Source organism: Kryptolebias marmoratus, linkage group LG21, assembly GCF_001649575.2.
Source record: "Kryptolebias marmoratus isolate JLee-2015 linkage group LG21, ASM164957v2, whole genome shotgun sequence".
Lineage (NCBI taxonomy): Eukaryota > Metazoa > Chordata > Actinopteri > Cyprinodontiformes > Rivulidae > Kryptolebias > Kryptolebias marmoratus.
Window position 1 is genome coordinate 11008935 of NC_051450.1, and position 27950 is coordinate 11036884.

Here is a 27950-nt window from a genome sequence, read left to right on the forward strand (position 1 = left end):
ACAAACACAGGCAGCTAACAGATACGAACATAAACAGCCCTAATGTTCCTTGTAGCTGCTCAAAGCATTTTATATCATTTTTTTAGTGCTTTAAAATGCCAGATTTCAGTTCTCTTTAGCTTAAATAAAACCTCCATTGCACTCTTTTTTTCCCGTAGTATATTTTGTTTTTGTTTTTTCTAAGTAATAAAAAAATTAAAATGAAATACAGGGAAATCTTTATTGTTTGTTGAAGCTAAACTAATTAAAACAAAGTCAATAATTGTTTATTGCATCTGTGCCACGACTCTAGAAGTGAATGACTGACGTACCTCTGAGATTCACAAAAAGCCCCAAGCGGCAATAAAATGTTAATATAGATCATATCTGCATATCATTTCTATAAAGTGACTTTAACCTTGTTCACTTTGATTGATGCTGCAGGCCAAGGCTGCCTTGTGTGTGTATCCAGTGTGTTTGCTTATGGGTCTGCCTGTGTAGGATGCTAATAGAAACACTATGAAGTCAACGAGCTGTGGCCTTGTTACTGCAGTGGCACGTTACATAATCAGACACATTAGATTTAAAGGGATTGTCAGTCCCAGCCATCCCCACCTAACTGCAGTGCCCTTTTCATCCTCACAGTATCATAAATCTCAGTTCTCACAGAGCATCTCGACTCATATTAATCATATTAATCAAATTATATTGAATATTTATAAGGTTACAAGTTTAAAACAATAGTTTGGCTCTTCTGAAATTGGTTCTGTGAGAAGGTTATGAACAACAGTTATTTGAATGACCTCAGTTTGAAGAAAGACATATTTAATCTGACAACACTGTCGAGCTAATGGTGAGACCAAAGTGGATTGCTGTCATTTTAAATCAACACCAGTCTCAAAGATTTCATAGCTGCTCATGCATGTCATAAGCCTTTACATTGCCATCAATTGGATTGGTCAAAATTAAACTAAATTTTTCCAAACCTTAATTGTTCAAAGACCTGTCTACAACACGTAAAATATTAATTCTTCATAACTTTCCCCCAGAATCCCACTTAAAAAGAGCTGAACTGCTTGAAGCAGACAGCACAGAACATGGCAGCTGGTTATGTTTATGTGTACTTATTTCTGGGTTTAACTGGGAGGTGGGGCAACCCTAAAACCTGATGTAGAGCTGAAGACGGGAAAATGACTCTTCCAAACAACATTCACGTTCATTCACTAAAACACAGACATAACAAGTTATCAATCAGTGGGATAAGAGAAAACAAAACAGCATAATTGAAGCACAAACTGAGGACTTTTTCACCTAATATAACAGATTATTTGAAAAGCATTGTCGTTCAGTTATACACTAACTATGACATTTTACACATCAGCTTCTAAAATACACGGGAAATGTTTACTGTGATTAAAAGAAATGCATAAAATGAACCGAACTACACATGCAAATTTTACATTTCTTACAGTTTATTAATAGTTGTGCTTTGAGTAATCCCTAATTTGCAGATAATCTGTCATGTTCCTCTTCTCTCGTCCTCCGTCTTTGCATTTGTCACACATTAACATTAATTTCGTTTTAACTGGGAAACGATGCCGCCGTACTGTTAGAGCCCCATGACAGATTGCCAGGAGGAACATGAAGCAGCTTGGGTGTCTGCTGATGTTTGATGAGCTCTGCTGAAACACAGAACCATCCACTTCAGAAATGAGCGCCTGAATTTGACGCTCGTTCTTTCTGTGAGTACCAGAACGTGACGTTGGGTGGAATTTCTGTCCACCTGGTTTGACTAAAATACACTTAAAGGTGAAGTTCTGCCCCGGATTGATGTTTTATCATTAAAAAAATAAAAAATTCTGCAGGAAATATATTATCATAAGCTCATTATTCCTGTAAAATCTGCTAACCTTTGATTGTTTTCAGACTCTGGGCAGTGTTGGCAGCAGATGACCAACACGGAGTTGTACTTTTCTCCTCAGAGGAATAGATGAGCGTAAACAAATGTGTGTAATATGAATATTTAATCCAGGCTTACAGCAACACAGCTGCTGAGGCAAAAGCCAGAACGGCAAACTGGCAAAGAAAACGGCAAACTGTGTGAAGGAGATACGCAGTCAAGTCGATACAGCGACTGCTAGTGTGTTGCAGGAGAATTTTGAAGGCATGTAAGTTAGCTTCACCCTGATTCTTTTAGCAACAAAGGTGGAAAGGTGGGTGATAGGGATGTGGTCACCTCCTATGTTGTTTTACATGAAAAAACAAAAACAATAACCCTGATTCCAGTTAAATAAGGTTTACGTAGCAATTCTTTTAAAGCATTATGGGGATAAAAGCTGTCACTGATGTTCATTTTACATCATATCCTGTAACAATAATCCTACCACAGAAGAAACAAGTAATCTAGATAAATATGAGTCATTTCAAACATTCAGACAATGATAAAGATAAATTTCAAGGTCCTGCCAGATAACCTTGTTTTTTCACTGACTCATCTGGAACTAGTTTAAAATCTTTAACCCCATAGAGAGTCATTTAAGAGAAGAGAGTAATTGTTTTTACTGAAACACTTTATGAATCCTCTTTAGTGTCTTAATAATGAAAAAGGACTTTTGTTTTCAGGATGACTGCAGTGGTTTAAAACAGTAAGGTGGTTTTCTCTTTCACTCCACGTAATGATTGGTCTCAGCTCATTCAATCAGATTCTGTTCTGCTTTCAAATAATGTGTGTAATGAACAAAATGTTAGTTTGATTTAAATCAATGGAAACTTTTGTGGTTTGTTTGAACCTTTTTAAAGTTTGTTGAGAGGAAAAATGTCAGTGTAATTCTTCTTAGAACTGGTGTTTGAGCATTTGTCCTGTACATTTACTTTGTTCACCTGAAAATCAGATCACACACATTGTATTTTATGTACTTTTAAAAAAGTCAGTTCAATGATTTTAATAATTACAGCGTTTTATTCCTCCCTTCTTCTTTTCAGAGAGCTTCTGCTGGCAGCAAACGCCCCGAGTACCAGTGATGATGATCAGATCTTATAGAGGTTTTCCTTCTTTTAAATTGCATAGTCAATAAACTTTTAGCTTTGTCTCCTGTTGGACAGAGGCTTTCGATCAAACAAAGGACCCTCTTGCAATCACAGCACTCTTATTCACTTTGCGTGGATAAATAGTGACCCTGGTGAAAAACCCACCTGAGACAAGGCTGGCAGAAAAAAGGAGCACTGATCACACTTTTCCCAAGAGTCAGTTAAGAGGAAATCCAGCAGAAAATGACAGAAAATATCAGTTTTTCTTCCCTGAGTGTTAGCTCTCAATGAAGAAGAGGGATTATAGTTGCTGATGATCTGCCAAAACAAATGGAGCTATTTAAAATAAAATAAAAAATCATTAAAACATTAGCACAGATCAAACTGTATAAAGCAGAGTGAATCAGAGCTGAGAAAGAGGACAGATGAAACGATTTTGCTTGAATTAATTTGATTTCTTTTGTAAAATGGAATAAAAGTACATGAATTTAAAAATGCACATTAGAGTTTTGTTGAGCCTTAAACTGAAGCTCTCTGTGGTAAACCTTCATGTTTTTACAAAAGATGCTTCAGCCTGCAAACAAAGCTTACGATTTCAGCTTGCTTGAAGTTAATAATGGGTTAATGATAATTGTTTTATAGATCAAAATGTGAGGCAGTTTTTAAAAGAGCCAGCACTTTGGATAAATTGAGATGTTTCATAATAGATGAACTTGTGGCATTGATTTGAGCACCTGTGGGGAAAAAAGTGCAGTAATCACACAGGCTGAGGAGAAATAATCGGTGAACTCCTGCCCTGACATCAGGGATTAAATGTGACTATACTTGTCAGAAAGAGGAGTGGACTGTCCGACGTTTGTGAGCCTGCCTGCTGGTCAACTCAATGCTTCAATGTCATCATGGCACCAAATAAGTAAACAAGCAAACAGTCCCTCACAGAACATCTAAAGAATCGAGCCATCCAGAACAGTTCAGGAACATTTTAGGGCTGCAAAGCATCTGTGAAAATGAAGAATGGAACCGTCCACACAGGGATGAGGTGTGGTTTAATGGTACGCTCTGCTGATCTTGTTAGGATTCTACTTGCTCCTGTCTCTCCTCCTTATCTTCCTTCTCCTTTAGGTGGCGCTGTAGGCTGACTGTTCAGCTGATTTAACCCTCCCTGGTTCCAACTCACATCCTGTTCTAGTCATCTCTCCTGTGTCCTATTACTTCCTGAAGCTTCCTGAACTGTCACTTTGGTGAACACTGTGGCTTACTCTTGTTTATTCTTATGATTCCTTGTTACCTTGAACTTGTTTGAATTATTTTTATCTGTGCAGGTCATTTGATGAAAGGACAAGCAGACAGACATTCCTTCTCTGTGATCTTCATGTACTGTCTGATCTGGATTATCCCTTCTCACTGATCTACCCGTAGAAAGAAATACTCACTGCTGACTTACCTGCCAGCCCACTCTCCACCGTGGATTCCCCTTCCTCTCCCTGAACTCAACCTCCTCCTCTAATATGGGAAATAGAAAGAAAACAAAGTTGACACCTCAAGACCTCTATCATCATCCTCAGCTAAGTCTCTTGTACATACTGCAAATATTATAAAACCTTAATCTTTCCTCATGCATTAGTCCCCTGTATCAACCACCACATCTACTTTACAATCCCACACAACAGAGTCAGAATATTTAAATAAAACGCCAAGCTGATTGGAAACTAAGTAAACAAATTGATTGCATTGAATCTTCACTTCAATGCAATCCCCTATCCTGAGTAAGCAAAGGACAATGGGAGACAGTTGGGAGGAAAAACCTCCAGCAGAACCAGGCTCAGAATGGGCGTCCATCTGCCCCGACCAGCTGGGGTCTGAGAAGACAGGAGAGAGCGGTAAAAAAACACAGGAAAAATAGGAAAGGAGATATGTCTAAGGTACAGAAAATAGAGAGAAACCAGAGTGTTAATTACAGTGGTGTATCATCGTCAAATATTTCTGAATTTCCTTTAAGTCGGGGGTGTCAAACTCCAGGCCTCGAGGGCCATTGTCCTGGGAGTTTTAGGGTTTCCTGCTCCACCACACCTGATTTAAATGGTTTAATTACTTCCTCACCAAATCATCAAATTCTCCAGGAGCATGTACACACGTCATCCATTTAAACCAGGTGTTTTAAAGCAAGAACACAACTAAAACATGCAAGAGAGTGGCCCCTGAGGACTGGAGTTTGACACTCCTGCTTTAAGTTGTTTTGACTAATCTAAGATTTACATTACAGTGAAGTTGTTTGCCATTCAGGACAATACAAAGATAAAGAAAGATGTTTTGGTTTATCTAAAATTATTTTTTTTCTGAGACTGGATGAGTTTCGGAAACTCTTTTATTTCAAAATGTCAAACTTTCTAAACCTTCATCTTTAATTTACTTAGACAAAACATGGAGGTAGAAATTGAGAGTGGAAACTTTTTACAGCATCCAAAAAAGACAATAAATTACAAAAACTCCACATTTACCTTCTGTAAAAAGAAGGATGTGTGTGGGAAGGGATCTTACACATCTTGAATTTAAACTTCTTTTTTATTTTTTGCATTTATTCGTGAAAAATCTAGAACCTGGATTAAACTTTGGTCTAAGTTTTTTTTTAAACTTGGTTGAATTGGAAAGGAAATGTCAAAGGGGGTGCTGAGAAATGAAAATATTCATCAGAAGCAAACAGCTGCCGCTGAAAACGCCGCCTGATTTAAGGTGCACCTTTAAACATGCAACATGAGTGCGGAGCCATGTGATGCATGTTTATTGTTCAGTCGTTCCCTTTCATCCATCATCTTTCACCTTCGTCCCTCTCTACATGCTGTGACTGATCACAGCAATGAAGACAAATGCTGCTGCTCATCCTGAATATAAATATAAAAAAAAACGCCTGCCAGGATCCCTGACCTCTGCAGGTCCTTACTGAATGCAGCCGTTCTGACTGTTTGCCCTTTGCTCGTGTTTCTTATCCTCGGGAGGGGGAAGGTTTGAATACCCTGATGCGGTTTGGACTGAGGTAAACAATTCAGAGAAATAGTCTTCCAGGAATAGTAATTTTGTCTAAGAAGCGGCGCTACTTTCAAATATGAGTTTTCCTTCTCTGTATTTGTCGACCCTCATATTTCTGTTGTTAATTTAATTTTTTGAACAAGACTAAAACAACACATGAATAATGTAAGCAGGTAAATGTTGAGTTTATATTTATAGTGTTATGTAGGCTATAAGAAAATGGGACCTTACTAAAAATCATACACAGAAAAAAAAATCTGATTAATGTTTCAACCCTTTACTCAAGAGGTGAGTTAAAGAGTTTTTTGTTTGTTTTTTGTCTAAATGTGGATTTAGTTTGTGTTAACAAGGTTATATCTAGTTCAAGCCACAAAACCTTTCTGTGTTTACCTTTTTGATCGTTTCCCTGACATTTATTATCTGTGACTCGCCTACAAGTGCTGCACCACAATGGGATTTAATGAGAAGTGATTGTGTTAGATTCTGTGAATGCATAAAGAGGGTATGGATAGATTTGAAGATGGTTCCTGATTAGGATCATCTATGGAGATTCAGAATTTAAACTTAGTCTCAGAAGGAGATGTTGCCTCCTTCACAGGATGCTTGGAAATTATTTATTTACTATTTACTAACTATATACAAATATTTAAATGATAAATTAAAGAGTTTAATGAACAATTGTTGATTAATTAATTTTAGGAAATACAGCTCTTAAGAGGTAACACTCTGTCGGTAGATAATGGCATGAGATTTTGGGACTATTCTGGTTAAATAAATAGTAAGCATAGGTATGAATAACTAGATTGAGGTAAATACCAGCTATGTTTGGAAGCAAACATCACATGCAGTAAGGTCATAATGTTTAAGACAACATTTCCAATGGACTAACTCAAAATGGGCTCAACACCACATGGCAAATGTCCATGAAATGTTTGAAATGTACACAAAGGCACAAGGCAGGTCGGCACAATTCTGCAACACGGAAATTTGCAGATTTTATTAGAAGGGACTTGAACACAGTGAACAAATGGCTGCTCCACTTTCCTAGCCACTTCAGAATTAATTTCCAGAACATTACATCCCTTTATTTTAATTAAATGCTGAAAAGCTGGCGCTCAGTGGGAAGCTAATTAAACACTGGATGACGGCAAGTTTGGAAAATAAACACGAGCGACTGGATTTGCAGAGAAGAACCCAGAACACACGTTTCAAAACAGTGATTCATGTTTAATCGTTACTGTGGGATGTGCCTTTTTCTTGAGCAGGAGAGTGATGGGAGCTCAAGGCGAAGGATGGCATGATAAACACAAGAGCATCGCCAAGGCAACTCCAGGAGGCTGGGACATCTATCACACCAAGGTTGTCATGACAACATGACAACATGACAACACGTCACCAGGCAACCGCTCGCCTCTGAGAGTCCTGACCCTTGAGCATCAAACAATACGGGATCTAACTAAAAAGAGTTATTCAACAAAGAGAAAAGAAAGTTTATCAGACCTTCAAATAATACTGATTGGTTTGGTTTTTAAAATCCAAAGCACCATGAAACACATTTACACACAGGGATCAGAAACATATTATTTTTCCTTAATAATGTTTGCATATGGAACAAATATATGTTTCTAAAATTCCCAATATCGCAGGGTAATTAATTTCATGTAAATCTGGTATGAAATGAGCTCATGGTTTCCAGACTCTGAGCGACCCTGCAACACAACGATAAGACCCCCACTACCTCGTTTCCATGTTTGTATCCATTTTTTTTTCCTTTCTTTCGTCCTTGTTTCAACAGTTTCTGTTTCTTCAGGAAACAAACAAAAAAAAGGAAAACTTAAAGGCTGAACTTGAAAAAGAAATGAGTCTTTTAGTGCCCTGCAAACCAACAGTAGTACACAACAATCCATATCAGCTACAACACACTTTTGGTTTTGTTAAACAGCAGGCTATTGCATCATTTTTGTCTGTTTTACAATTAGTAAGATGTAAAATACCTTAGTAAATTGTCATAATTTGTTTAAACTTGTTATATGAATCCATATAGTGACATAGAACACAAAGTACTGCATCTCTGACTAACTCAAAACTAATATTACACTTTGTGACAGACTAATGAGGAACTTTTTTGTTTATCCTGGCTTTAAAGGGCATTAAGTCATGTGTGACCTTTATCTCCCTGTAACACTCAACATGAACATTTAGAGATCACGTCGTGTCTGTTCGTCCACCACTCTGAAAGGTGAGACATGGCAGTTCAATACTTTTCTCCTTCGCATCATGACGGTCCATAAACAGTGACATGAGCTGGAATATTTCTGCACGTCGAGATGCTGCGAGTTTGCCCTTTTTATCCAAACACCCGCTGTGTCCTTCTGTTTTCTCAGCCCTTCTCTCCATTATTACATCACCTTTTTCCTTTTTTATTTTTTTTTTCCTGCACCGGCTCCACTGCTTTTGTTCTTGCTTAAGGTCAATAATTTGAAAATAGGAGCAGAGGTGGAACCCCCCTCAGAGCTTCTCCGCACCTGGTACCAGATCCCAGATCTGAACACAAGGTGACAGAAGTATCACCTCTTTATATTTGGTGACGCAGCTGACAGTCCGGTAGTTGTTTTTTTTCCTCAGTTAACTAAAACCTGCAAAGATACGTGTGAGTTTTTGTTGAGGCTCAATCTGCTCAATCTCTAAAAAAATAAAAGGAATGATTTCACCAAAATGATTTTGTCTTTTCACTTTTTTGTTCTGTATTTTTAAACCTCCCATTGCTTTCATTCCTTGCTCACTACTTTCGTGTTCCCGATTTTGAGCCCTGCAATCTGGCAGAGAGGTAGGCCAAAAAGTGATCAGCTCTTTTAAAGTTTAAATGCATTTGTTACTGAATGTTTATAAGATATACTGTTGTAGATTCTCTGTCACACAAAGCAAGCTGAATCAATTCTTCTCAGAGCTGCGAAAGCTCCTCGTGTGAGAAGCAAAATATCTTTAAGAGTCAAAGAGAGGACCAGTTGCCTTTAATTGGACATGCAATTATTTTATTTATGAGAGTTCTTGTCATAAATGGGGCTGAATTAAGGAGTGATGGCTTCTTCAGTACTCTCTTGATTAAGTGAGGTTTGAGTTGGCGTGACGGTGTCACATCCTTGGATTTTTAGGATAAACCGGACTTATGTAGATCCCATGAAACTTGATTTCATAAAGACACACTACTCCTAAAAGAAAGCATCTGATAAAACAGGGAGGAGCAGTAAAAACGCAGGCTCTGAGAGCAGAGAGAAGACAAATCAATAACGCGCAGTCACAAGCTCACTTCCAGTGGAAATTTGTCAGAGCAGATTTATGGTCGCTCCTTTGCATTAGGTGTCGTCCTGCAGGCAAGAGATTAAAAGCCCAGTTTGAAAAGGACATTGGCCACATTCAGCTGGAATATAAATGAACAGTTTTAGTCTGAGCATAGAGTTTAGTGTCTGCACAGCAAAAATTCAATGTTTTAGTGGTTTCTTGGAGCTGCACTAATGTTCAGCGTTGTGTATTTGTTTGATATGATAGTCACTGTGTCAGAGTTTGTAATACGATTCATAAACTCCGGTTTTGATTTAGCAGAGATACGCAAAAAATCCTCACGCTCATCAATCATAGTCATGGTTATCGGGCCTTTTGGCACACTAGATGACGGAAGGGAACTCGTTTTGCTTTTTCCCAACATCTCTGTTTTACCTTACAGAGGGGGAGTGGTGTAGTGATGGTGGGAAATGCTTTTTTTTTTGATGGTGGAAGTCTGAGGTTTTTGGCCTAAACTTTTGCTCCCTGCGACCTCTCCCTCTCGCTGTTTCTTTGAAGCTGACTGAGAGAGCTGTCACGGCGAAGCATGAGGTCCGAGGAGGAGTCGGACGAGGGCAGGCCGCTCCTCGATCTTTCTAAAAGCTGTGAAAAACAAAGCAAACAGAGACAGAGGATTGTAGCAGACACGTGAGGAAACCTTTATACTTGTAAGAAAGAGCAGCTAAAAAAGAGCAGATTTAAAAAGTGACAGAGACGTTAATATAAGGTTAACTGTAACCAGAGCATGTAAAAAAGCAGAAAAAAGTACTAAAAGCATAGCAGCATCATGGTTGCCCTCACACTGAAGATTTTAAACATTTGTTGTGATTAACCCATGTTCTAACGGGTGACGTAGATCTTAGTGGGGTTTCCTGTCATGTGAATGGAGCTGAACACAGATATTCATGTAAACACCATTTTTTAAAACACAAAAACATTTTTTTTTACAAACATTCAACATTAGGAGTTTTATATACTCAGTGACACTGAAACGCCACAATCATTTTGACTATGTTTTCTTCATTCGGCTGACTCTGTTTTGACTCTGTCACCATTAAACTTCAGCTATGCGCTGGAAATGGTAATGAGAGAAAACGGAAACTGACAGCGCATTAAAAACAAGCTACAATATTTTAGGTCGTAGCTGTGCTCAATATGTTCTTCATTTTTATTTTGATGTGTTGTTCATGTTGATGTTGTCACAACCTGCTGGCCTGACATGGACATTTCAGCATTTGTTGTGATTTCTGCACATCTATGGGAACAGATGTTTGATTGTTTGTTTTTTTTCTTTTGTAAGCAGGGGGAAGTACCTCCTGAAAAAAAAAAACATGAATTTATTAGTAGATATTTATAAAATTATTTACTACCAATATTAACTGAGTCATATCAAGAGTGAAGCTCTGTCCTTTATAGATGTCTGCATTTTTAGTTTGTTCCTTTAGGGTTTATTTTGTGTGTTTGTTTGCTTTTTGACATAAATGAGCTTCTATACAAAAAGTTCATCACCTAGAAAGAGTTAAGAAGCCTGTAGAGCAGGGGTGTCCGATCCTGGTCCTCGAGTGTCGCCATTCTGCATGTTTTACCTGTTTCTCTGCTCCAACACATCTGATTCAGTGTTTAAATCACCTCTTCATGTTCTGCAGAAGCCTGTTAATCACCCATTGATTCAAATCAGATGTGTTGGAGCAGAGAAACAGGTAAAACATGAAGGATGGCGACACTCGAGGACCAGGATTGGACACCCCTGCTCTAGAGGTTATTTATGGGCGGCAGTGGCTCAGGAGGTAGGGCTTTGTCCTGTAACTGGAGGATTGCCAGTTCAAGCCCCCGCTCTGTTCATCTTAGCTGTTGTGTCCTTGGGCAAGACACTTCACCTACCTTGCCTACTGATGGTGATCAGAGGTCCTGGTGGTGCTGGTGCAATGGCAGCCTCACTTCTGTCAGCATGACCAGGACAGCTGTGGCTACAATATATCTTACTGCCATCAATGGGTGAATGACTGATTGTAATGTAAAGCATTGTGGAGCCCTCAGATTAGATAAAGCGCTGTGCAAGCCATTTATTTTAAAAGAAAGATTTATGATCTTATGTGGTCTGAGTGACCAGTATGGTTGCAGTTCTGCAAAAAACAAAAGTGCCCAAAAAAAGGGTGTCTAGAGATGTTTTTATTAGAACATTCAAAAACAAATTTGGAAACAAATCTTTCCAAAATCCATTACTGGAAAAAAGCAACAAACAAAACAAAACAAAACAAAACAAATAATTAAAAGTGGAAAGCAAAGATATAAAGCAGGAAGTTAGGAATTCATTATAAAATTTGAGTGCTAGGAAGAGGTTTAAAGGGAAAAAAAGCAATGCACTAAACAGATCTGAAGGATCTAAAATTGTACAAAGCCAAACATTTTCTGCAAGGTTTCTGAGCATGTTCCTTCAGCAGGAGGATATATGTGGCCATATGTGCATGTTCTTGCTCTTTAGGTCCATAGACTTCACCTGTGTCCCTTTTCCCTACCAGTCAGACCTGGACGCTTGCTCCACGAGGCATTCTAAGACTGGGCTACAAAAATGCATGGGACTCTGTAGTGGTGTCCAACTGCATGCATGTGCATGGTTACTTTTTGCGGTAGTCATCTGCATAAGCTCTGTGATCATCCTGTTCAGGGTAGCGGTCTCCGTAGAGTCTGAGGATGTCCTGGAGGCTGGGCATCCTTGGCGAGTGAGGCTGGTAAGTCATATGGGGCTCTTCCTGGCCGCTCTGATAGGGCTCCTGTTCCTGCTGTTCGCCCTCTCCTCCTCCCTGGTTGTGGTCTTCCTCGGCATGATGCTCGGGCTGGGTCTCCGATTGGGCTTGCTCCGAGTCGTGGCGACGCAAGCGGCAGTCGGGGTCATACTCGGGGTCGCAGTGAGGGTTAGAAGGCTCCAGGACACCGTTGCGGGTACCGTCAGCTTTCAGGTGGGGCTCGTAGGCCTCGGCGGGGTAGGGGATGCGGCGATGAGCTCCAGAGCGAGGTTGGCTGGGCCTCACGGGGTAGCATTCACGGTCGTAACCGATGAAGCAGTCATAACCCTCTTTGGTTTTACCTGGAGGGCCCAGGGAGTGTCGCTCCTCCTGGGGTGGCTCTTCATAGCTTGGATTGGAATATGGGTACTGCTGCCTGGATGTGGGGGCGCTGTGACGATTCATGGCGTCACGGACGGCAGAGAAGGGGTCATTGGACTCTGGAGCACTCATGCGTGGAGCAAACCGGTCATTATCCTGTGCTTGGGACATGAATTGGCGCAAAATGTTGTATGGATCAGTAGACAGAAGAGGGGCTGGGGTTGGAGGCTGACGGTACATGGCATAGGGGTCAGGGACTCTGTTAGCATTAGCATAAGCATCCCTAAACATGGCATAGGGGTCACTCTGCTCAGCAGCAGGAGGACCCACACGGATAGCAGCAGCCTCGTCTCTTTCATCATTTCGGTACTCCTCTGGGGGTGAGGCAAATCTGGTGGCAGTCAGAGGGTTGCAGTTGTCTTCGTAGAGAGGGTTGCAGGATCCAGCAGAGGCAGGGAGGCTGGGAGCGCGGGGAGCCTGGAGGGACAGATTCCAGTAAGTTGTGGTAATATAACCAAAACTGGTGGCAGCAGATAAAATGTGATGAAAATAATTATTCTGATAAATACCATAAGGGAGGCGGCGTAGTTGCAGTAGGGATCCCGGTATGGATCACAGTTGGGGTACTGTTGGTTGAGACCAGACGGAGCCTTTTGAGCCGCCAGTTTGGGTTTGCAGGCAGGGTTTTTCTTGGGGTCACAGCCCAGGTGGGCATATGACGGGGCGGAGCTAGCGGAGGAATGATAGCCATAGGCAGCTCTGAGATGGTACTGCAGACACTCTACATCATCAGCAGAGCAGATGCGAAGCAGCTCAGCCTTCTGCTCCTAAAAAATAAAAAGACAAGAAACATGTTTGAGCTTCGGTATTAATAATGAGAAAGAAGCTTTCTTGTTCAGGGACGATGTAGATTTTTTTTTTTTAATCAATGGAAAATCTTTCAAGTTTTTCTGATAAAATATGGAAAGTTTGATCCAAAGATACCTAAAAATAAACTGCTCAACTTGTTCAACTAATACGCTTTGTTGTAACAGTGCAGCATAATCAACGCATCATTTTCAACACAGTAGCTTACCTTGGTAAGGTAAGACACTGCGGATGGAGAGTAGTAGTTATATCCAGGCTGCGGGCCTTTAGCCGGAGCAGCAGCAGCACGAACGTACAGAGGAGCAGGGGCCTTAACTGGTGCTGCAGGGGCAGCCTGAAGCACCAGGGGCATGTAGGGGCTCTTACCCTGGACTAAAGCTATATACAGACAGTGTGGGTCTTTGGTGGGGTCACAGGTTTTTATTGGGGCTGGTTTGGGGAGCTCTTCTTTAGGTTTGGACCTCGATGTATAGGACGCCACACAGTTGGGGTCATCAGAGTCAGCGCAGGACTTGTATATCTCCCCCAGGTGGCGCAAGCTGGCCTTGTAGGAGCGGCGCGCCTCAGCACGGTTCTTGTTCTGGAGATAAGCCAAGTAGATGCGATCCATTTCCTGCACCTGAGGAGGCAAAGTGTCCACTGGTGAGCTGATTCTGGTGGCATCGAATCTACAGTTCAAGCAAACACCATTATATTGCGTTTCACACCTCCTGACTTCCCCATCAGACAGTTATTATGACCAAAACTTCAGAACAACAAAAAAATGCTATTACTCTTTGCAACTTCAAATAGAATTCCACTTAATATCTGGGGTACGGATAACATTGGTAAATTAAATTGTTTTCCAAATGAAACTAAACTGAAAAACACCACAGAAATTCGTCCAACTGTTTCTATCGTTGTTGCTGGTGTCTTGGCAACATGTAGTCCACCAACATTTAAACATCATGGATGATTTAACAGGTTTTTAAAGTTGCCGATAATGTCCTTTATGTGTTTGTGGTTACTCACTGCGTCATGGTTGTTGTTGTCAGTGAAGTACTTGTACCAGGCCCAGAAGTCGGAGTGCTGTTTGTACCAGCTGATGTTCCTGCGGTTCCGGATCAGCCTCCTGTGCGACGCAGCAGCGGCCGCCTTCTCCTGGATACTTTCCCCCACTGGGGAGAGGACGGAGACAAGAAGTCACACTTCCACATCATGTTCAAAGATATACCGGTGATTTTTATTTTTTTTTAAAGCAGGTAACAACACACTCAAGGACAGAAAGCTGCTTTCATTTAAAGGGCTGACGCATTAAGTCAGGTCTAAGTATATATAAAAAAATAAAAACAGTCTTTTACCTTCACCTTTGGACTTTTTTGCAATTGGTCCAGCAGACAGGAATGCTGTAAACACAGGGAAAAAAGCAAAACCAGGTGTAAAATCAAAAAGTTTTTGAAGTATATTTTACTTCCTCTTTTCTATTCAGATGTTTTAATTAGCGTTTAATGCAATAATAATATGACATAAAACCTCAAACACTTAGAGGCTCGTATCATTTATGAAACAGGGGCAGGAGTAATTGGCTGTGCCTGAAGCACTGCATTGGCAGCTCTTTGTAGATTTTATGGTGAAGCCTATAACATCAAACCTCCCGGTGTGTTCTCAAAGAGCTGTCTTTGCACTCGTGTGTGTGTGACTCTGCGCAGCATGTTTTGTGCACCGTTTGACCCCCCTGCAGGCTGAGGAATCAGCACATTCCGCTTTGCTCCTGCTTTCTTTCATCTCCCCGGGGAAACGGTGTTAATCCCTTACAGAGGAAGAGGAAGAGATGGCGGGTATAAAAAGATCCAGAGACTCGGGGTTACGAAAGTGAGAGGGAAAAAAAAAAAAATAACATCAATCTCCTGATATAAAAAGGAAAAGGTTTGGACTGGAGTAAACACGAGGAGGAAGGTTATAGGAGGGGTGATGAGTAAAGGAATGAAAGATGAAAGCTGAATTAAAGGGAAGGAGAAGTGAAGGTGACCCGAGGAGGAGGAGGAGGAGGAGGAGGAGGAGGAGGAGGGTGGGTTAAATGATGCTGTCTCTGTGTATCCGCTGTATTATTTTTTACAAGCTTGTAAAAAAGCAGCCGGCACATCTGGAAACAGCTGAGCTTTAAGACGGCAGAGCAGGAGGTGATGCTGACAGGTACTAATTTTTTTTTTTTTTTTTTTTTTGTCTTTACAGGAGCAGGAACGATAAAAGAAACGCCCTCCCTCCCCCCACACACTTTCCTGAAACTTTAAAAAACATTTTAAAAGGCGGAGGCACAAGCTGCGCCTCCCTCCTCTTTGTAAAAACGCCAATCATGTCGAAAGCAAAGTGGAAACAGGTGGCACAGGAGCGACTTGTTGTCATGTTGAAACATTGCTGATGATATATGAACATCAGAGGCTCGCTGTGTGATGTACAAGCTGCCAAGATGACTTATGGATCTGTGGAGGTCATGGGCTGAGTCCGATCCAGCCGACCCTCAGCTTCAACAAACAAAAAGGGCTAGACTTATTTATTAAGGAGGTGCGAATGAAAAAGGTGTTTACTTCTGCTCACAAATAATGAACGTGCGGGATTTTGTTACCGTTTCTTGGTAACCAAAATCTGCTTAATACAGCTAAGAAGGCAAGAAACATAAATGGCTTTACCACCTTTTTATTCAGCATCAACACTAAAATGGCTCTTTTATCAGCTTAGAGCCGTGTAAAACCTCTAAATCATTACCATTTTCACAGAAAAGTGGCTAACATTTAGTCATATCAGCGTTTTTTTTCTCGCTAAAAGCTTGAATGACTGCTGTTTGGCCCCAGGTCAGCTATTGATTCAAAAGCTGCTTTTAGTCAGTAAAGAAAGGTTGTGTATTCACCTGAACAGTCAGCTCTTTTATCACCAAATAGGTGCGACTTTGTCTAAATGTGCTTATCTTCCAGAGCATGTGGTACTCAGGCCATTCACGGACTTTTGCTTTGACGAGTTGCTCCGAAAATCAACGAATGCTGCTGCAATCTGCTGACTCGAGCAGATTTGACTTGCCTTGACGTTCAGTGCGCAGCATGAATTTAACAGGCATAATATCCATTGCGTCAGAGGAGTTTTTGACATGTCTTTAAGGTGGTTTTGATGCAAAATGTCAATATTTACTAGCTACAGCTTCACAAGTATGCTGTACTGATGCATTTGTGTGTGTAAAACTTTATATTTTTGCATTTTTAGTGGATAATCTTACAAAATAAAACACCTAAAAGCAAAGTTTGGACTCATCTGAGGCTGTTTTTTGCTACTTGCTGTCATTTTAAGAACTAAAAGAACAATTTAAAGTAAATACAAGCAGTTGGATGACATCTGAAATATACTTAATAATAAGCTCAGCCTTAAACCTTTGGCATATTGGTATATTATAACATACGTCACATGTGATGATCTGTGTACTCACCAGGCAGCAGCATCACGACCAGCAGCGTGGTGATCAACACGCCACAGAAACACCTCCATTCAGCCATGACTGGACTTCTTCCACTCCTGCTAAAACCAAACACACCTATATATATAAAAAAAATCTTTCACCTTGGAATAATGTCTCACCTTTGTGCTTTAAATTTCTCAGCTTTAAAAGGAATGTTTTATCATTTCATCTACAATATGGTTGCAATGTTTAGTTAAAAAATGGTCTCACAACAGGAGCTAAACAGAAGTGTTTTTCTTCTGGTAGTTTTCCCTCCTGTGTCCGCCGGTGCTGGAGTTCACCTGGCCCCACAGGTGAGCTGAACTCCTTAAATAATCACGTTGCTTCACGGCTCCTGGCTGTGTTGAAGCCGCTGTCTTCTCATCATAACAAAACCAGGTGGGTTTTTTCTCTTTTTTACTGAAGCAAACTTGAACCTGATTTAGAAACCCTGGAAATTACCTAAAACTACTTACGTAAACCTCTTACCTTGTGTTTGTTTTATACTGACGGGTCCGTCTGCGGGCACGGATCTGGACTCTGGAGGCTCCAGGTGTCTGTGGGCTTTGGCTCTGAGTGGGACTCCTCGTCCTCTAGCCCTTCTTACAGACTGATTAGACTTAAAGCTCACACAAGGTTTTAAACCGAGCCCATTGTCTCTGCCACACACTAGTACACACATGGACCACCTGAAGGGGGGGGGTCTGGGGGCTATACCTCAACAAGATGATTGGCTCAAAGTTTTGGCCAATGAGGCGTCTCAGAGGCACAGAAATTAAAGACAGGAGAGGAGAAGGTGGGAGGGCCTGAGTAGTTGCTTTTGTTGGGTTTTATTAGTTTTACAGCACATTTATAAATAACTATTACTAAAAAAGCAAACCCTGGATATGTGTCAAGGTGCAACAGTAACTCCTAAACATGTCACTATAAAAGAGGAGAGATCACAGAGAAAATAATGAAGGATATTCTAGGTGCCACATAAGCACTTTTCGGGGACCTCATGGAGGGCCGAACCACTGGAAACACACAGCTGGTGCACACATGAGGCGTTCGATCATCTGCAGTTCCCTCCTCAGATAAACTCCGTTCAGGCTTGTCAGCCTCGAAAGAAAAACAGAATAAATGCGGACAACCAGTGGACCAACTCACAGCTGAGATTCATGGTGCAGTTTCACCAGAACTGACAGGACACGGCTGTAATTCACTTAAAAGATTCGGGAAAGTTATGAGTTTTGAATCTGGACCAGCTTCATAAGGTTTTTTTTATTAGTTTTAGGGGAATTAAACCTAAGAGATATACGTTTTTCCTACACCAAATGTGATTTTGTCTAAAATAAATTGTGTATTTTTAGGCAAAATTAGTCTTTAAATGTTCTTTTATAGCATAGTTCAGAGAGAATATGTGACCGCGCTGCTATTTTTAGATGAATTCAGGTTTGGAAAACAGCTGAAATATGATTTTTAGTTATTGTGCAAAAACTTAATTAAGTCCCCTGACTAAACTGTAGCTACATTTGGCATTTAAGAGTCTTTTTTTCCCGTTGTTTTTTTAAATGAGCCATTAGTTTACTAAAAGTATCTCAGAACTTTGCTTTCAAATCTTTACTTTTCTTTGTAAACTTCAGATTACTGAGTAGATGAAGCGGGAGGAATTGCTAACTGAAACTTAATAACAAAGAAATAGATGATTTTATCTCAATCTTGTCACTGTAAAATGAAAAACAAACCAAAAAATGACCCCTAATGACCTCAAACACCCTGCATTGAGCCACTAATGTTATATTTTTTTGTGGAACCAGAGGTTAGAAATGATAAATGCAACAGAGAACCAGAATATTTTTGTATATTTGTTTGGTAGCAGCTGCAGCTCTCATTAATCATTGACAACAGTTTTAATATTAACAGTGGAAAAACTGTTAAATGCATTTATATTTTCATTCAAATTCAACTTTTTAGGCGTTAGATTTACAAACCAAACCTGAGCTCAAAATATCAGTTATGAAAATATATTTTAAGTCAATAAAACATGTGTCACGGCTGTTTTTATGAGTTAATAAACCTAAACTCAGTACGTTTCTGATAAAGAGCTTTTCTATTTAGTCAATATAAGAGATGCCTTCGGCTTTTTTAATTGTACTAAATCAGAATTCAGACACTCCATGTTTTTGAGATCAGGCTCTTTACTGTAACGATGCTGCAGCATGTCGCAAGTTTTGGACAAGTTTCAGACAAACCACAACAAAGTCTGACTGAAACACAGACAGCGACAGAAGTCCCACCAGGGTATGCTTCAATGCTCATGTTGTTCAAAAAAAACCAACAGATTTTTGTAGGTTTGTTGTTTATTTACTCTGAAACTTGATTTAGCTCATTTAGCAACAGCTCACTTATGGCTTAATGTAAAAAAATAAAATAAAAAAGAGAGGAATAGGGCCTCTAAGTTTTGACAGTTCACATTATATTTCTAGTTCTGAAGCTTTGACTTGTTCTTATCATAAAGTTAATTTATCTGCAACCAGGTTTTCACACCTTCTTTGAAAAGACACTGTAGAAAGAATTATTTTAATGATCATTTTAATAGCCAGTTTTATTTAACCATTGCATGCAGATTTAATTGCTTTCTGCCACCTTTGTTTTAAACTTATTCTCTATATATTTAACCATATTCAGCTGAATCATTTTCAGTGAAACAAAACAAAAAAGAAGAAATCTAAAGCAAAAGTCCAATTAGATCTTTTTATTATTCTGGACTTTTAGTCGCCCTGAACCTCAGCTTCAAACTTTTCAGTTATTTCCCATTTTTCCTGCCTTTTCCCCCCGCCCCGTTGTCCCCTGCCTGAATATTTACAGGCCGTGTAAGCAGTGAATCTTGTGTGTAATTATGTTTCCTAACAGATGTTTCCCTGAACCCACAAACCTGCAATCCAGGCAGGAGCAGATTCAAACACGACAGCGCCAGAACCATCATAATTTTCTCCAAAGCCGGAATGTAGGAGACGCTCAGAATTAGCAAACACCTGGTTCACTCGGATTTTGTGAAAACATAACGGCTTTATTTCAATACGGTGCTGAGTCACATGTAGGAAGGGAGGCTGCGGTAGTAAGAGAGCAATTATCGGGAGAGGAGGCCCCGTCTTCGCCGCTTCTTTTTATGTACACGCTGGCAGAATCCCACGGATGTTCGGCTGCTGCGATCACTGCAGGTCATCGTCGTCAAAGAGATCCTCAAAGTCTGCGTAATGGAAAGCAGAAACACAGGAGGAAGACGGAGACAAGGAGAGAACACGGTTTGAAATTAGTCCAGCTGTTTTTTCCCCTCCGAACACTCCGTTCTCAGCTAATTACGCCGCACATAATGACATAAAGATACTCCGCTTAAACAAGCTAAACCTTCCACAAGAACACAGGGTTGGTTTTTTTCCTTCCTTTACATCGTTTGCACTTTAAAAAACAGCAATCTTATGAAAGCTGCTCCTGTGCCACCCACGTACATTTACTATAGTTATATAACCTTAAAAACCCAAGGCAATGTTTCACCTCATGGCACAAAGATAACATTTAAAATAAATAAATAAAATAAACAAAGCCGTTAAAATGGTTTTCTGAAAAGCTCGGCCTCTTCTGCCTGCTCATTAAAAGCACTACAAACTCCGTCCAACCAGATTAGCTTGTTTTGTTTGTTTTTTTGGCATGAATCTTTCAGGTTTTTTTTTACAGGATTTATCTTTTAATTAGAAAAAAATAATAATTGGAAGAAAAGTCAACAGTATGAAAAGAACTGTGGGTTGTCGCCCTGCATCGTAATCTTCCCCGGTTCTTTTAGGGTTGAAGAATTTTCTCCTTCTTTCCCCCTTTTGGATATTCCGGATAAATTAAAGTCTGAAATCTGGATGAGATTAGCCCGTCTGGGACAGGTCACTGATTGAAATAAACAAAGCCAGGGCTCTGATCTAATCATTAGGTTTAGTTACTAAAACATTAGATGTTGGGAAGCTGGCTGCTGGAACAGAATATCTAAGACCAACCAGGAACTTTGAAAGAAAAGTGCCTGAATGAGCTCACACAAACATTTAAATGGGAATAAAAACGACAAATTAGGAATCTTTCTTTCAGATTTGTTTAGTTTCGTTCCCATCGGGCTCTTCCTCAGCCGTATGAAGAGACGCTGCTGGTTAAATGGTTGTTCGGAGCAACAGGCTGACCTTTTAAACCTCCGCATTATTACGAGACGACTGCGCCAGGTTACCGCTGCAGGGAGCACTGGAACGGCCCTCGTCGACTAAAACCGGGTTTGAATTAGTTCCGGACAAAAGTAGGGGTTAAAATCTACTTTTTGAGTCACAATGCCTCCATAATCATTTTTATAAACGCACCGCAGCCCTCTGAAATGTAATCGAAACCTAGTCAAACGTTTGGACACAATTAGTTAGAGAAGGAAACGTAAAAAACCTTGTATTTATTTGAAACTGGAAACAAAAGAAGCACGTGACACAGTAAGCTTAAAACGAGGCTTTTAAGTGTTCAAATGTAGCATGACAGCTGCGTAGATAAATAAATCTTTCTGATCATATGATGCTGGTTAGAGATGGACGTCCCAGGCAGCAGATCCAACCAGCAGGACCTGATTAACGCCAACTCTGAAGCGTCTCTGCAGCTCATCTCGTTCCCAGGCTGTAGTTTGCGAGCGCCAATAAAACGCGCAGCCTTCTTGGCTTACTTTACGGCTAATAAGTTTTACAATCTTTCTGGCATGCTCTGAGTGCGACGTCTTCGGCCTGTCAGGTTCAGGTTTTTGGCAGTTTTTAACGTCCCGAGTGGTCTGAAGGAGCGCCGACGTGTGCAGGCGTTTTAAAGCAGCTGACTGGAGAGGCGTCCCGCGGAGTTTCAGTCTGAAAGCCGCCATAAACTCACTTTACCATCCTCGCCTACCCTACCCCCCCCCCAATCCTCTTTTTAACAATCAGCTATTTTCTTTCTAGGTCATGTGCTTGCTGAGTCGGAGCCAGCGCTGCAAGACAGAAAGGAGATTAGTTTGATGTTTTTGGGCGTCCTCCATGTCTGTGTTGTGTTCGCACATTATTTGGTGTTTAGAGGGGAAACGGTTGTTTTTGAGGGTTAATTTGGAAAGATAATAATGGCTAAGGGAAGAAGTTAGATCACAGGTTTACACTGAAAGTCCTGATTTCCTTAAAGTCTCTAACACTGGAATATATTTATCTTGTTTTAAATAAGTTGGTTTATAAAACCCTTTAATGGTCAAATTATGCTGATGGGCTTTTTCTTTCAGGTTTGCTTTTAAAGTTGCACTTTAAAAAAGCTTAAAATGGATCATTTTCTCCTAGTTTCATTGAACACTTTGATCATCTGATTACTTGTTAATTATTTGTGTGTAAAATCACACTAACTGAGAGGCTGATAAAGTTGTGGACAGACAAAGACAAACGAAAGTATGAGGCCACATACAGAGAGCGGTTGAAAGGCCAGGACTGAACGCACTCGCCGGCTGATCGTTTAGGCAGAAATGGAGAAATTTGGGACTTACCGTTAAAAAAATCGGAGTGCACAGCTTTTTCATTTGCAGCCAGGTCCATCAGCAGGCCGCTGCTGCCCCCTGCCTGTTAACACACAGCAATACAAGTCTCATAACACGGGCAATGCACTTTAAAATGCTTCATTACAACACTTAGAATTATTAGATAATATAAACAGTATGGTCATATTATTGTTTCACTGTTAATTAGTAATTACTCTTTGGTGCTTTACAATAATGTAGAAAGCACAGTTTGATTATGTTGGAAGTTTTGTTTTGTTTTACAAGCCCAGTGAAACTTTTAAATGATCAAGATTAGAAAGTGATTGTTGTTTTATTGAATTATATGTGCAAAATGTTTAGAGGTGTCAGGTCACACGATCTCATTTTAATCTGTGTGAGATGCATATATGTTTAAATTAACGTTGTAAAGATTTTGAAGGAAGCAGCTGACTTATCTGCAGCGTTTTTCAGGTGACGTCAACAACACGTGATTTTAAAGTGTATCAGCAGAAAAAGTGGAAAGCAGCAAACAGAGAAAGAAGAGTATAAAGCAGTGAAACATTAGACTGTCCATACCTTTAGCTGCTCTGTTTGAGCAGCTAAAAAAAGAAAAAGTTCCTCTACGTGATTGTTCACTGCTGTATGGAAACATCTTGCTCATTGCTTTGCATCACAATCATAAGTGAAATCTGAAATTTAACTGTTTTCATCAAATAAGAAAGGCTTAAACATATTTTAGCACATGAAGATCAAAAGACAAGTTAACATTAATGAAGGTTTGGCAACAATATTAAGATGCATCATTTAATTTAATCAATTTTATTAATTTAATTGTGAGTGGTGCTGACTGTTTTGCCATTCATGAATATTTTTTCCCGCTGAAAAACGATGGAGGATGTAGATTTTGAGTCGTCCAGGACATGGTATTTGCAACTTTTGATTCTTGTAAATATTTTTGCTTTTCATCCTAGGTGTTTTCTCAGTTTTTATAATTTGGAAATGGCCTCTTCACCTTTCTTAGATTGATGTGCATGATCTATTGTTTCTCTAAACTGATCTTGGTGCTTTGTTAATACACACCTGGATGCTCCAGAGCAGCATGAAGCTTCTGCTGATAGAGATACTAAACTAATGTTTGACACAATCTTCTGATAATTGAGGTTTCATAAAGTGCTGAGTGATTGTGAAAGTACTGTGAGGGAATCTAAAGTTTTCACACAAATGTTAAAATTGTGTATTACTTGTCTTGTGTTATGTTAAGTCTCAGACTGTATTTTGTGTGGTTTTCATTAATTTTTTTGTCATGACTGAGCATCTAACAGGTCAGCTAGACTTTTACCGCAGGGTGTATTGCTCTCATCATAAATATCAAAATAGCTTATTGTGAAGAAACTAAAAATAAACACATAAATGAAAATATTTAATTAATCTTCGACAACCCTGGCCTGTACCAAACTGTGTTCTTCATCGTACTGGCTGCTATATCTTTTAATTGCCATTACGGTTTTCTACAACGTCACTCGGACGTTAGCATTAGCATTTTTATTTTTTGCCGGCAGCTGTTTTGGCCTTGTGTATTTTAACAAACCTCGTCCAGATCCACGTAGGGTCCGGCTCCCTCAGGAAACATCTCGTCCACTGCGGGTTTCATCTCGACACAGACGGGTCTGTCTTTTAAACGAAGCTCTCGAAGGTTTGTGGTTAGCTAGGCTAACCCTCCGGTGTTCGTAAACAAAACAGTTGTGTGCGACGCTAATTTGTGTCCGATTCTCCCTACAGGCTCGTAACATTCGGTCCGCTATCCAACTAAAACAAAACAGACTGAACAACTGTGTACCAGCTATTGTTTGCTGAGTGACAACAATCATTACGTCATAATACAGTTTAAAAACGTTACATTTCTTAGACCTGTTCAGAATAAAATATATATATTTTAAAATAAACAAATATTAACCAGTTCTTGTGGCATTTCTCTTTTTTGTAGCAAAAGTGTGGCTTTTAATACTAATATTTAAAGTTAGAATAAGTTTGTGGGGAATTAGCAACAATCAGCTAAGGACCAAGTATGTATTTCTACTTAAGAACTTTGCAGCTTTTTTTATTTTTCAACATAATGTACGTTACTGAATTCATTTTAATATCGTATTTAAGACAGTAAAAGCATAACACTGAAATAAAGCAATGCTTCCTTAATTTAACATTTTTTCAAAGAGGAAAACAATAAATAAATGTGAAGACAAGAAAGACTTGTTTAATGTATTTATTTTTAGGAATATTCAGGAAAAAATATAATATAAAATCAAATTAAATGTCTTTTGACTCCACAGTGTACCCTGCGTCTCACCCAGGACATTTATTAATAAAATAAAGCAGATTTTAAAACATGTAAGGACGTATGGATTTCTTAGACATTATTAGCAAACTGTTTTATTTATGTTTCAGACAGTACATGACTGTATTCAGCAATTCTTTTCCACTAATCTTGCCTGTTGACTAAATATAAGAATATGCTACAAGCGATAATACTTTGAGGGGGGAAGTAATCAGCTCTGTGTTTGTATCCCTTTCCTCTAACTAGTTTTCCTGGCTCCCATCTCAGTGCTCGTGCCCCTCGTTGGTCTCGTATCCCAGGGTGTCTCCCAGGTGCTGGTGGGCGTAGAAGGCCCGAGCCAGCTCATTGATCTGGTTGTAGGCTCCGATGGACCTGAAGTACTCGACGTAGTTCCAGAAGTCAGAGGTGGAGTAAGGCCAGTAGGGAACAGCTGCAGGCTCGTCATACGGCACTGACGGGGACACAGAGAAGAACCACATGGGTTTTTTTTAAAATCTAGTATTTACAATGATCTCTACAGAAGAAAAATGAAAATAAATGTTTTTTTGAAGGCGTCTAGAAGATGAGGTTTATATTATACAGTACCTCCTTCTGGGATGACTCTGGCCTCTGTGAGGACGAGAAGAAGAAGAAGGAAAAAAAAGGTAACGTTCTCAAACATTCCACAGCTTTCCATGAACAAAGAAGGGATTCAGGACTGTAAAACTGCAGGGATACCTGCTTCCTCCCTCAAATATTACTGCTGACTGTTCACACACACACACAAAAATACACAAACAGCCCAAGCCTGAAGGAATTTATGACTCAGGCAGCATTCTCGTTTTATTCATCGCAACAAAAAAAACAACCTCCTGTTGATCCTGAACGTGATTTATAACTAATTTGATCAACATTTCTACAAACTTATGCATCAAAATGGTCAAAATGCGACTTCAAGATGTCAGTAAAGAAATACAATTCAGCTAGAATAACTTTTTCTCCTTTTAACACAAAATTAGGATGCAGATTTTTAAAAAAAAATATGCACCCAATGTTTGATTGTAATATTCAGATCAGAAAACTCACCTACGAGACGACAGGCGAATAGGCAGGAGAGAGCACCGAGACACACCAGAAGCTTCATCTTGACCTTCTAAATAAACACAAATATCCTTTTTTTCAGAGTTTTTTGGTCTTTAACAGAGTACCATCCATCTCAAAAACTATAAAGAAAGTAAACATTTAGATGCTTACCTGTTACGTTGTGTGCAGTTCGGCTACTGGTGCAGTATGGTGTGTGGGGCTCAGAGGAGGATGAGGTAACATGGAGCTCACACACACACACACACACACACACACACACACACACACTGTCCATACAAGCCTTGCCTGTGTTAACACTTGCATATGCAAAAGACTTTTGTCAAAACTAGACTGTGATGCATTCTCTTATACTGTTGTTGAACCTGTGGTATCGCAGGTGTTTTTCTTCTGCATTACACTGCTGCCATGTGAGTGTTTCACTATTGTTGCTGCTATTTTGCCTCAACTTTATACTATTGACGACCAATTTTATTCAGCAATTGAGGTTATGGTCATAATTTCACGATAACCTGACATTAAGAAATCTGTCCTTGTGTTCTGTGAGTAAAAAAACATTTTATTGAATCTGTATTCTCTCTTTTTGTAAGTTTGAAAGGATTTGTGGGAATTTGCAGGTGTCATTATCTTTTGTAAACTGATATGTACATTTTGTAAAATTACAAAAAAAAAACCAACAGCTTACTGTTATCCAATTTACAGTACTGTACTGTTAAATCATTAAACAGTACATGAACATAAAATGCTGTTGTCTCACCGAACAGTAATTTACTGTCATTTTACTGTTAATTTACTGTAATTCAATTAGCAGTAATATACTGTTAAAATAAATTACAGTAAATAAACTGTAAATTAATAGCGTATCTGCTGCCAGTAATATACTGTTTTTTTACAGTGGAAATCCCTTATGCAAAAAAAACCCCACTATAGTCTGCGTCTGTGCTGGGACCATGTGCATGTGAAAAGCTTTGGTTCTTGCACTTCCTGGTAATAAAGTGAAGCAACACTCGTAATAAATGTCTAAGATTCTTGTTGAATAAATTGGTGAAATATTATGTTTGTCTCTGGTGCTTTTTTTAATTTAGTTTTTAATTTATTGACAAAAAGAAGCTAAGTGTTTGTAGCTTGTGAAAGTGAAAGATCATTTTAAAAATGTTACCTTCTGGAAATCATCCAAACAACACAATCAGATGTTTAAAGAACAGTACAGTAATTTAACAACCCCGAAGTCACGTTTATTTGTGACAATTCATTGTTTGAATGGTATTGTGCAGTGTTATCTAATGCATAATAAATCACTGCATTGAGCTATGAATATCACAATTAAAAGGTTTGTAATAAAACTGATTTTTGCCGTGGCATTAATCTATCACACAGCTTAATTTTTTTTTTTTTTTTTTTTTGTCATTTTATGAACAGGTGACTCTGAAAGAGTACAGCTGGAGTCTTGCTTATAATCTAATTGCCAAGTATAATATATAAAAGGGCTGCTCAACAGAAGACTGGGGCTCAGGTTTCATCATGAACATCTAAATGTAAATCAAATCCGAGCATTCTTTCTCAGTAGAGTGAAAACATTTTAACAAGGTTTGCAATTTTAAATGAGAGAAAAACTTTATATAGTAGTAAAAAACATCAAGATAAGATACGTCAGCTGTGCATCACATGTGGATCACTGAGAAGCACGAAAATCTTTTCAGGAACTAAAAAGAAAAACAATCAGCTTCCGTATATACTACACCTTTTCCTTTTATCCACTAGATGGCGCCAAAGCTTTTTTCTCAATGTACTACTAGAGTCATGAACTGTCAAAGTCAAAAAATGGGGTTTGGAAAAATAAGTGAATGGGATCAGAGACTATCCTTTAATGATATCATATAGAAAACAGGAGTGGCCATTTTGAATTGGGTTGACTCCAAAGGCTGATGCACACCCATTGATGACTTCTTGAGAGTTTCATGATATTATGATCAGATACTGATTTATGAGACGCAAATAATAATAAAATGCAAATAATCATTAGGAAATATAAATAAACATAACAGCAATTCACAGTCAAATGACTAGTTTCAGTCATCAATCCACGAAGCAAATAATTCACATAATTAGTATACCGAATTGTACTTAGCTCTAATAAGAAATAAATACATTGAACCAATGAACTCAGCTTATTCAATAACACAACAAGTCGCCACTCACCTTCTGGCATAAACACAAACTGAATAA

At 39.3% G+C, this 27950-nt stretch overlaps 3 protein-coding genes across 4 annotated transcripts; all 3 read right to left on the reverse strand.

The window, feature by feature from the left end:
• Positions 1-11552: 11552 nt before the first annotated feature.
• and1 (actinodin1) lies at positions 11553-18696 on the reverse strand. 2 transcript variants are annotated; one of them, XM_017414040.3, is made up of 7 exons: positions 17269-17369; positions 16771-16859; positions 14660-14704; positions 14331-14476; positions 13528-13938; positions 13022-13279; positions 11553-12929 (listed from the first exon to the last, which is right to left on the reverse strand). In XM_017414040.3, the coding sequence occupies exons 2-7, from the start codon at positions 16835-16837 to the stop codon at positions 11964-11966; spliced, it is 1893 nt and encodes a 630-aa protein (XP_017269529.1). In that variant the 5' UTR covers positions 16838-16859; positions 17269-17369; the 3' UTR covers positions 11553-11963. The 2 variants fall into 2 exon arrangements, with proteins under 2 accessions (XP_017269529.1, XP_017269528.1); XM_017414039.3 differs by having other exon boundaries at positions 11554-12929; positions 16771-16856; positions 17269-18696.
• A 407-nt stretch (positions 18697-19103) lies between these two features.
• cops9 (COP9 signalosome subunit 9) lies at positions 19104-24089 on the reverse strand. The gene is made up of 3 exons (XM_017414070.3): positions 23901-24089; positions 22322-22394; positions 19104-20011 (listed from the first exon to the last, which is right to left on the reverse strand). Exons 1-3 carry the CDS (start codon positions 23961-23963, stop codon positions 19974-19976), a joined length of 174 nt encoding a protein of 57 aa, XP_017269559.1. The 5' UTR covers positions 23964-24089; the 3' UTR covers positions 19104-19973.
• A 467-nt stretch (positions 24090-24556) lies between these two features.
• On the reverse strand, positions 24557-27944 carry otos (otospiralin). Its single transcript, XM_017414054.3, has 4 exons — positions 25878-27944; positions 25710-25776; positions 25230-25253; positions 24557-25095 (listed from the first exon to the last, which is right to left on the reverse strand). The coding sequence occupies exons 2-4, from the start codon at positions 25765-25767 to the stop codon at positions 24908-24910; spliced, it is 270 nt and encodes an 89-aa protein (XP_017269543.1). The 5' UTR covers positions 25768-25776; positions 25878-27944; the 3' UTR covers positions 24557-24907.
• Between the last annotated feature and the right edge of the window lie 6 nt (positions 27945-27950).